General features: G+C 32.8%; 1 protein-coding gene across 1 annotated transcript; it reads right to left on the reverse strand.

Annotated features, from left to right (window-relative positions):
* Positions 1-1,673: 1,673 nt before the first annotated feature.
* Positions 1,674-6,891, reverse strand: LOC134266259 (nuclear pore complex protein Nup205-like). Its single transcript, XM_062748480.1, has 4 exons — positions 6,823-6,891; positions 5,624-5,766; positions 2,350-2,521; positions 1,674-1,726 (listed from the first exon to the last, which is right to left on the reverse strand). The coding sequence occupies exons 1-4, from the start codon at positions 6,851-6,853 to the stop codon at positions 1,674-1,676; spliced, it is 399 nt and encodes a 132-aa protein (XP_062604464.1). The 5' UTR covers positions 6,854-6,891.
* Between the last annotated feature and the right edge of the window lie 4,785 nt (positions 6,892-11,676).

The following is an 11,676-nucleotide window of genomic DNA, read 5'->3' on the forward strand; positions in this document are numbered from 1 at the left end:
TTTTTCATGTTATTGAACGTATTCCGAACTTTTTTGAATTCAGCCCAATCCGAATCTTTCTTCGTTCTTAATGCTTTATTTCGTAATCTATTTCTAAGTCTTAGAGTTTTGCGCAGAATGGAGTCCATCCAAGGTTTATCTCGTGGACGAATAGTAATTGTTTTTTCACAGAAAGATTGTCTAACACAAGAGAGAAATTTGTTTGAAAAATTGTCAGTAGCCGCGTCTATATTGTCGGCATCATTGATATATTTATCCCAATCACAATTTTGTATTAAGGAATTTAATTTGTCAAAGTCACCACTCTTATAATCCGATACTTTTCTTTCGTAAGCGCGATTGTAATTTATATTCGAGGCTAGTGCAATATAAGTTGCTTTGTGATCACTAAAAGCTGGGTCAATTTCAAGGACACCCGAATCATGTACCTGAATATCAGCTGAAGTGAAAACTGGGTCAAGAAGCGTGCGTGTATTGTTAGAAATTCTCGTTGGTACGTGGATGTTATTGACAAGATTGGAATTTGAAACTATTTCTCGTATTATGTGTGTTCGAGGAGTATTTAACAAATCTACATTTATATCACCAACAAGTATGATTTTACTCGAGGATTCTCCTACTTTATCTAAACTCCATGAAAGTTTAGTCCAGAAACTGGCATCAGCGTTTGGAGGTCGATAAATACAGCAGAGATAGTATTTACAGGTACGGTTTTCGATTTCTAACCAAATACACTCTAAATTTGCAGGTTCATATTCTTGGCGTCTTGTTACATGTATCTGATTTGAAAAATATATCATAACACCTCCCCCAAAACAATTTCTATCTTTTCGTATTATATTACTAAAACCATCTAATAATAGATTATCATTCGATATGGTATGGTCAAGATGGGTCTCAGTAAAACACAATATATCAAAGTCATGGACGAATGAGTTCAAATAACCTAATTTGTTTCTTATACTGCGAATATTTAGATGCAAAATGTCAAGGACACTTTCGATAGTGGGTCCTGGATTGACCTCAATATCACCACAGGCTAATAATATAAACGTAAACAACTGCAAGTAAAAGTTGATATACACTAAGTTTTTTGTAAACCTTGTCGAACTTCTAAGTAATGTTTTGATCATACTATAAAGAACGCGCAATAAAAATTCACAAAACGAGATATGGAATGAGTAAGACTTGCATACACCTCTACAGGATAAATAAAAAAGACCAATTGCAGCACGGTATTGCTCAACAGAGTCACCCATTGTCTAAAATTTCACCGGTTAGAACGGTGCATTCGGGGTGGCGGTGGGGCGCAACTCGGGGTGGCGGCGTCGAAGCGGCGAAAAGATCAACACGGTAAGTAAATGTCAATTTTTTCAAATGTTTAGACGAGTTAGATCCGAAAATTGTATTCTACGGAAGAGAGCAAATATTAATCTACCTCTTACCGTTTAAAGCAACCCATAAGACTGCTCCGTTTTCTCAAACACTCCTCCTCACTTTTCGAGGTATCAACGCTTTCGACATTTGACACAATATTCTGTTTCAAAATTGACATCAGAGGGGGTTTTCTCTGATTTTTTCAACATCAATAAAATAATACGACAGAAATTAACTTCAATTACTCTTTATAAGTCAATATATTTTACTAATTAAGCCAATTTAGGCTTCAAACTCTATGCGACGATCGGGGTGGCGGTTCCCGTGCCTTGCGGGGTGGCAGCATATCCTATAGAAATAGGGATTATTTTTTCATGCAGTGTTCTCCTGGCCCCCCTTTCGAGACAAAATAGAGTCAAATGACGTAGAAGAATAAAGATATGTCATGACACCTGATTATTCTTCGAAATGTGGCTATTTCAAACTTTAAGAAGTATAATTTTTATATTTTAACGACCAGAATGAACAAGGGAATGGACACTATATAATGATATTTGTGCGCTAATACAGATATTTCTTTATTGTTTATACAGTTCCTACATTTAAGCTTTGAGCAAAAGTCCACATTAGGCAGAATAATCAAGATATTTACAATCAATGTGTATATAGGTATGTATAAAAAATCTTTTTGTTGTCCCCACAATAAAAAAATCAACCGAGTGACTGTTGATAAATTATCAATTGTGATCATCAACTTATTCAGGACACGTGTTCAAAGGTGGAAGATGCCCGTTTTTATAAGTAACAAAATAATCAATTTGTCTTAGAGGAGCTTACTGTTGATCTCAGTCTTAATTTTACAAAAGAAATATACGGTGGAAAAGTGAGATTGGGATCAAAAGTGAGCTTCTCTGAGTTTTATCGCCCTGAAGCCTGGTCTTCTTAATCTATATGACATCTTAGTGATCTTACCTGCCATTAGGAGTTCTACGGCTGCGATTTCACTCATATCAAACAGGTCACTGAGTATCAGGGCTTCCTCTATAAACTGCTGGGAGAATGTCTGTTTACTTTGGTCCCCCATGACTGGTAGCCCCTCCTTCGAGGAGTTTCGGACTGCTGTCCTGTACATGGCATTCTTGGGCTGTAAGTAATATTTAGAGTACGAGTTTCTTACTGTATCAGAGATACAGGGCGGGGCTTGAGGCGAGAGCGATAGCTCGAGCCGGGCCCCGCCCTGTATCTCTGATACAGTAGGAAACGAGTACTCTAAATGACTTGTGACATGACCTTTTTAATGACCTCGCCATATTTTGGTACATATCTCTCAACCAATCAGATGATTTTTACAGAAAGTTGATTTAGTATCCCATTTTAAGCATTCGCAACTGAAATGCCGAGTGAGGCGGACGTGCAGGTATTTATCATTTTAAAATAATTATTATGGGGATGCATTAAATAATTTGTTTTCCAAAAAATAAATTTAAATTTGATTGCTTAGGTTTTTTTCTCTATTCAGCTGTTGCCGACTTCGTTTATTTTTTATATTTCAAGCTACGATTTAATGCAAAACATTTTAATATTTAAGAATCATGTGGGGATGTTTCTGAAACAAAAATACTTCCGGGAAAACGTATTCTGAGAGAAATGTCCGACAATGTCCTACACCTGTCGTTATATAAAAAAAATTGAAATAAACAGATGAAATGAAAGCGGGGGGGGGGGGGGGTATTTTACCTTCATGTTTTAATAAAATGTAGAGTAACCAAAGGGTATCCCAGCACTTACTGGTGCCCCTACTCAACCCTCCTGAGAGTTTTTTTTTTTCGCCTTCGTAAATGATTTAATATTTTGCTAAACTTGTATACATACGCTTTTTAATTTATCAACAAGAAACGATAGCACCACATAGTGTCTTGGTTGGCTATAAATCTACCCCCTCCCCGAGTGTAATATACGAGTTTCCACTTATTTTTTTTTGGGGGGGGGGGGCATAGTAATCATTTGTGAACTGTCCCACTCCCTCCTTTCTAAAATTTTTGAATTCCACACTAATAACTTTACGTTGTAAAATTTTATTCTTAATTCACCTCAAATTTTGAGTAAATACTAAGAGTGTTTTCATGGGAATTGAACGATTCTTGTGTTTATACACAGATTCAGCTTTCCCTCATTGCTAAAAATAAACCGTACTGTATCGTTGATATTTTGCAGATACAGTACAGTTTCTGTTCATTTGCATAAGAAACGCCCACCAAAAGTGTTCTGTATTGCAGTTACAGTATGCTTGACTTCAAAGGAAAACTCACCGGGTCATGTCACAAATATATTTCATGACTGTACATATTAGATAATGGATCAACATATTCTTTATATATATTATTATAACAGCATATATTTTAACCTATTGTGATGAAAAAGAGGGAGATTCAGACCTCAAAAGCGGTAGCATTGTGCGTGTTGTTTAAAGCTTGGATTATCCATATCTTTTATGTAATATACATGTATATTATAAGCCTTAAATGAAATCAGGTACCTACACTAATTAATCTTAAATATCAACAGCAATAAGAAGACAGAAACACCTTAAGTTTGACATAAATTGTACAAATTCAAATATTTTTCATGCTCATCATTTTGCTTGGATTGGCTGCTTTACTATTAGCCTTTTGAAGAGTGATCTTTGCTGAAATAGCCTAGAAGCAATAATTCTGAATGGTCATTCAGTTTTTAAACAAAACAAATGATGGCATGGTTTAATTTAGATCTAAAACAAGTTCGTATCTTTTGTTATATAAATCAGATTTCCTGCGATGATAGAAAACGAAAGTAGAGATGTGCCACATGGCTTGGTCAATCGAGTGATTTCTATTGACTTTATTGATAAAGTTGTGAGCTTCGGTGCTTTTAAAGACGATGTCAAATGTTTTCATCTAATTCTTAAAAGCTGCATCTCCTTTTTCATGGGAGGAATGTTGATTATTTTATCGTAACCAATGTAATCACTGGTAGTCTTATGTTGTTGTCGTTGTCAAATCTGTGCTTGAAATCTATGTACTAAAAAAGCGTTTGTATGATTCGAGTCAAATCACGCGATATCTAGCGAGATTTTATGAGAGTGGCTTCAAAAATGGATACCCAAGCGAACCAAAATACTTTAGACACAGCTTTTGTAGAAAAGCGGTAGATTTCTGAATTAAATCGGTAGGCGGGAGATGGAGTGAAAAAGCGGTAGACTCCCACCTAAATCGGGAGAGTTAACAAGTATGATAACAGTAACTTGATCCGAAGGGTCGTATCACATCGAGTTGACAGGCGCGGATCATCAGATCTCGCGAGACGCGAAGCGACGAGTGTGATCTGATGATCCGCGCCTGTCAACGAGACGTGATACGGCTCTTCGGATCAAGTTACTGTTATAATGATACATTTATTATATACCCCCCTTATTACTAGCTAAATATAGCAGAATAAAACTTTAGAGATCAATTGTATAACATTTATCCATAAAACAAAGCATAATAACTGGGGACTTTTTAACGCGAAAGAAAAATAATATTATGTTTTTGCGTACTACGTCATCAGTTTCAGAGAGTGGTGATATGGATTCAGAAAACCACAGTATGGTGATCCGGAATATCGAATCAAACTCTGTAAAATTAACAGTAACAAAAACAAAGAAATTGATGGGTATATAATAAATGTCATTATCACTGTATTGTAGTCAAGTGCATTGTGAATAAAGCTACTGAAATGCACCAATTTTCAATTACTCTCGAGAACCATATCATGTAAAGCTATTCTATATTTTTCATCTCAATGTAAAGTATAACTCCCTCCCCTCACTCTATAATTGATACAAATACACACAAAAAACCTTTAAATTTTTATTTACCAATAATCTCCGAAGTTATTGATAAATAAAAAATATTCATTATAGCTTTGAAAAACAGGAAAAATTGGGAGCAAATTAGATGCAAATTAGCCTTTGGATTTCTGTAATAATGCAAGTGTGGGAGTGATTCACTTTTTTAATTTCCCCACTTAAATTCACCAATTTAACCATAAATATCAGAAAAAATTGAAAATGTTTAAATATAATCATGATAATAACCAAACTTTGAGAACCCATCAAAGTCTGCATATAAACTTTATGAGGATGTGTATACAAACAATCTTAATTCCTAAGTTAAATTGTTCACAGAATTTTTTCAGACAATGGAGTCAGTCAAAAAGTAAAACGTACTGGGTTCTTTAACAAAGCGATGAAATCTGGCTTATGTTTCTTGAGAGCTATTTCTAGGTCGTGAATGGCATCTGGAATCTTTCTGTGTATGGCTGTGTGGACGGTCTGCTCCAGTTCTTTGAATGGGCCCCATAACCTGGCCTCTACAATAGTTGTCAAAATTTGAAAATACAAGCATAACATTATCCTTGATTATGGTAATAGATAGTTTTTAGTAGACCCAAATTATTAAGAGTTATTTTCTGTTGGCCACCATTTTGAGGGTTAACCTTGTAACTTTCCCTCTTTGTCTTACCAAATATAAGAAGGTGTAGCAGAAATATTTGGGGAGAAATCTTTATGGAATAAAAACTATAAAATAAAAGAGGCTTTAGCAAATTTATATTTTGTCAGAAAAACAATGCTTCCTACAACACAATTGCCAGTATAAAAAGTTTAAGTTAGTTGAATAAACAAGGAATATGAGCATATTGACCCCTAATATGGCAAATAATGGAAAATAATTGGGGTCTACTGAAAACTATCTATAAACAAATGAAATGTGTGATAAATGACTAAAAATCTTATGTACTTTATGTAAATTATTTATAACATTAAAAAAAACAGACCACATCATAGGTTATATTGCAACTTTACATTTAATGTTGTATATTAATACATCTTGCATGTGTGAATGTGTTACAAAGTGAAAGTAGTTGAAAATGAACTGATTTTACATTTTTCCTTTGAATTATGGGTTTTAGAAAAATATGAAATTGATTACTTTAAAAAAAAATTGTATTTTTATCAGCTCAGTTTTTTTTCTCACACCATTCCAGCAATATATCCCATTATTCCTTTTCATCAGACATAATAAAATATTTTTGTGAGTTATGTGTGCATTGAGCCTTGAAAATAAAAAGAGCATCTTGTATTATAGTTTCAGAAATGAATTCAACATAAGTTATCGTCTCATCTTTTAATAATGTACATCATTATTCACATAAATTATGCCGCCGTTTGAAATCTATTTTGATACTGGAAAAGCAAAATTTCACTCTGCCATGGAGGAAATTCTTACTAGAAGTAAAATTTGTTTTAACAAACTGGCACCCATACATGATATATACTAATTGTCAGTTGCCTTTTTTAAAACACATCAAGTATATAAAAATGCAATTTATACACAGATAAATGGTTCAGAGAGAAAATAATTTTACCTGAATTTACCGCCATGCCACCGGCCGCCATATTTAAATATTTGGTCACCGATCCCGATCAAATTGTTTTGGAGATTCAAGAAAATTAGTTCGTAGCAGCCAGTTGACAAATGTCAATCTTTTTCATTCATTCATTCATTCATTCATTCATTCATCTGTGACGGTTTTGGTTTTTTTACAGTACATTTAATTTGTCATACACAGAATATTTAGTGCATTTAAATACCTTTTAACATTTTCCGATAGGCAAAGCTGATGTTAAAAGTCCTGTATTTGTAACTTTGTAATTTTATTTGTTTACACATGTGCTCAGGTTAAATTTACCTCCATTTTGGCTGTCGTTCCAAACTTATTTTGTTTCCTGACTTTTCATTGGTTGAAATTTGTTATACTGAACATATCAGAAGTTGTTTTAGATATTCGCATTACAATTCTAGAGATAGTTAGTTAGAATGCTTTTCATTGGTCAGAGTTTATATATAAACCGTGACAGCGGCATTTTCAAGTCACTCTAGGCTAAAGAACCCACAGGTTCAAGCTTACTCTTCTTAGCTCTTAGGGTTTAATCCCGGACTGCTCGTGCAGTCTTATTTTTTTTTTGTTTAGGACACTGTCTAAATTCTGTAAAATGTAATAAGGTCCTTAGCTCTAGAGTCACTTTGGTTCAAGGATGAATTAGATATCCCTAGGCCTTTAATTATAGTGTTATTTATAATAACTAAATTGCCGTTTCCCTTGTGTAATAAATAGGGCTTTAGGAAATTTTCAGTCTACTTGCATAGAGTCTCACTATAATTTTTAGGGTGTTGTATGGAATCATAAAATCTCTTAGGTGTATGGAAGCTCACTCCCATCTATTTTGGTAGATTTTTCTTAGGGCATCACACTCATTTTCTCCCATTATATTTTTAATTGTTATCAAATTATATTTACTTTGTTATTATTTATTTAGACAGTGTTATTAATTTATTTTTCTACCTCATTTTTTTTGTTTACATTTTGAGGTTATTTTGGAAACTTATTTGTTATTTGTTATCAACTACAAAATATTCAGAATTTCACCATAATAAATTAATTGTTAAAATTTAAACTTTCTTCTTATTTCAAGGTGTTGATCATAATCTAGGAATCTCAGAACCTGGGTTGAATAAAACAGGACCAGTTATTGTACCTTTACATAGTTAGTGGGCTTGTTCTGTTCCTTAGTATTACTTAGTAGAGTTTAAAGATAATTTTGCATACTTTGGGCAGATTGAGTACACTTTGCGGCCATAGACAAACTGGTTCCCGTTACACATTCATTCATTCATTCATTCATTTATTTATTTATTTATTTATTTATTTATTTATTTATTTATTTATTTATTTATTTATTTATTTATTTATTTATTTATTTATTTATTTATTTATTATGTATTTATCATAATTTTCATTTATATTATTTTAATGTAACTCCAAAGGCATAAATGAATTTTGTTTGTTTTCTTTTTTCTTTTTGTGTTCAGCATGTTACGTCAGTTTGACTTTATGCGAGGAAACAAAACTCCAGGCATATTCTTAAGGGGCATTTAAACTTTTTAAATTAAGGAATGTTTCTGGTTAGGGAAATAATAAGCCTAATTGTTTAATCATATGAATGTTTTAAAATTCCATTAAAATTTTGAATTTCTGACAACATGATTTATCTTTTATCTGTTAAATTTTATCGATTAATCTATATATGACAGCATATCAGTAACCTTAACAGGGAAATAACGGTGGAATAACAGTTTAAATAGATATATAGATACCCATTTAAATGCCAAAAATCAACCTTAAGTTTATGATACATGTACATATATTCATAAAACACATAAACTTGTTTGAGTTGGACATAAAAATACTGTGGACCAGGAAGTCCGGCGGCTGCATGTCTCGCTCACAGCTTCAAAGATGGTTAGTCCTTTTTCATTTCTTTCTTTATTTAATTAGACTTTGAGTTTTATTTTCAGTTCCACATGCATTCATTTCTTTAAAAAAGTTTTAAATTTCGTATTTAACGATAACATGAAATTATGCTTCGTGGGAGAACAGGTTTTTGCCCCCCTTGATGCTGTGCCAAATTCGTTGTCCTATCCTCAGGTAACATTCTGAAAACCAGGCGTTGAATAATAGAATGTCCTTAATTTTTAGCACCTTGTATGACTGTATTAAAAATGTGCAATTTTTCCAAAAGCCTTGATGCCTATGACCTTTAGTTTTTTAAAATTGTTTGTTGATCAAATTTGAATTGGATAATGCATAGTACTTAGGTGTTTTTCTTCGCATTTCCTGAAAAATTATTTGAGATTTACTTTTTTTTTCTTATTTTTTATAAATATAATTAACTCACAAGAAGAAGCTTGAAGAATTAATTGTTGTGGATAAAAAAATATACTTATTTGGAGAATTCAGAGACTTTTTGAGCACGTTCAATATATAATTAAGTTAATCCCTGATTTTCAGAACCTGTATATCGGAGTACATTAAGCTTCTCTCATTTAAACAATTGGTATATTTGGGATACGTTTTTTTCACTTACAATCATTGAAGATCGTCAATGTCACACAGCAATCTTTATTTATTTTGTTAATTTCTCTTCACGCAGAATGCGATTTATCTGAAGTAACATCAGAATTAATATGGCCCTAAGGTACGGAGAAGATGTTCAACCCTGTGATTTGTGCGAGGTTATGAAGGCAGAACGACAATGTGTTTTTTGTAACGTCAAATTCTGCACGGCGTGTCTTGGAAAACATTTTGCAGATTCGTCTAAAAGCCACAATGCTGTACCACTCAAACAAAGACTTTCTGCCTACCCACGATGTCACCATCACGACAAAAGACAATGCAGGCAGTACTGTGAGGACTGTGAGGTTAATTTTTGTGATAAATGCCATGGACATGAGAGGCATAAAATATGGGAGGTACCATATCTATTCGAAAACAAATTGAGACCATGGCGACGATAGAAAGTGTTACCAAACGTTGTAACAAAAATGTACACCTTGAGTCGGAAATAATTTTATTTGTAAAATTTGCAATGCTTAAAATAAAGTACTGTAACCATATTTGGAAATTATATATGAATTACTTGTTGTGGTTATACAAGAGAACACATGTCTTTCATAAGAATGAAACAAGAAATGATGTAGATGATGCGTTAAATACCAATATCACTATTGTTTACCAAGTTAAATAGAGAAAATATTTCTGCTATTCCAAGTTCTTTTGAGTCTTCTGTTGTGTTGATGTTGTTGTTTTCGATCTTTTAGGAGTTATCTTGCATTACAACACCTATACCCACATACACATTTATCACAAAAAATCATTAAATTGTAGTGCTTGATAATAGGATTTGACTTATTTAATATCATTGACAAGCAATTTCGATATAAGCGACACTTGATATGATTTACACAATTTTAGTATATCTATCAGAAATATACAGGTAACAGTCAGAATCTCAGATTTTTGAAATGTTTACCATTACTTAAGGTAAAGATCCATACCACGCGAAATAACGCTATCTGACGTTATTCTCGTCAGTGACGTTATTACGTCAAACGCGCCCGACGTTTATTCCATCAAAAATGCCTGACGTCGATTTCACTTACTGTGAAAAGAAAGGTACATTTATTTTCAAATAAAAGGCATAAAAAATACGATGTTCAGTTATTTCCGGGATGCATGATCGAAGGAGAGTTTAAATTTAGATGATTCATCAAACCGAAGGTACAACAAAGATGGCATGGATGGGAGATTGTCTCGAGTACAAGATAACTAAAAGACTTCGACAATCGGGTCGTTTTTTGTCTCTGTAAGTTGAAGAAATACAGAGTAACAAATAAATGGTTCTCTTGTCGAAAGTCGTAATCGTTTGCTTATATGTTTGGACATACTAAGGCTTAGTACATAACCATTTTCGAAATTCAACCACGGCTCAAGTATTCAGGTACCTAACTGCTTTGATTCAATATTCCGATTTTTAAATGTCGTTTTTCTCTTCTCGATTTTTGAATTGAAATACCGTCCTCGAAAATCGTCCTCTGGGGATTGACTAAGGATTTGAAAACAAATTGTTGAAAACATTTTTTTTAATGTATATCAGGCCCAGCACAATACCCCGATAAAGGTATATAGCTTGATAAAGCTATATAGCTTTATCAAGGTATTTAAAATACCTTGATCAAGGTATTCTATGTAATGAAAATAAAAAAAAAAAATTTAAAAATTAATTACTGAAAGTCGAGTTCTGAGTTTTTGTCAGTTTGTCTATTCGTGCATGAAAAACACTCTGGTATCAAAAAGAAGGCTTAAAATAACGTCTCCTCACACGACACGTTTTACTACTGATTTGTTTGTGTTTGAGTACTTTACATGCAAGGGTGAATTTACTGACAAAAAACTCAGAACTTGACTTTCAGTAATTAATTTTTAAAGAATTTTTAAAGAATTTTCAGTACATAAAATACCTTGATCAAGGTATTTTAAATACCTTTGATCAAGGTATTTTAAATACCTTTGATCAAGGTATTTTAAATACCTTGATTAAGCTATATAGCTTTATCAAGCTATATACCTTCATCGGGGTATTGTGCTGGACCTGTATATATCATAGATAAAACAATTACTGCACATATATAAATGTTCTGTTATAATTTGGTATATCCTTGCACTGAAACATTGAATAATTCTTAATTTGATAAAAAAAACAAACAGAATATTTCATTCAACATGTTCAAGTAGAAAAGGACATTGATGCAGCATGAAAAAATATATTTCCTTAAATAATTAATACACACATATGCTGAAAATTTAGAAAAATCTGTTTTA

Source organism: Saccostrea cucullata, unplaced genomic scaffold (assembly GCF_032062105.1).
Source record: "Saccostrea cucullata isolate Sc308-1 unplaced genomic scaffold, CSIRO_AGI_Scuc_v1 ctg9586, whole genome shotgun sequence".
NCBI classification, from domain to species: Eukaryota; Metazoa; Mollusca; class Bivalvia; order Ostreida; family Ostreidae; genus Saccostrea; species Saccostrea cuccullata.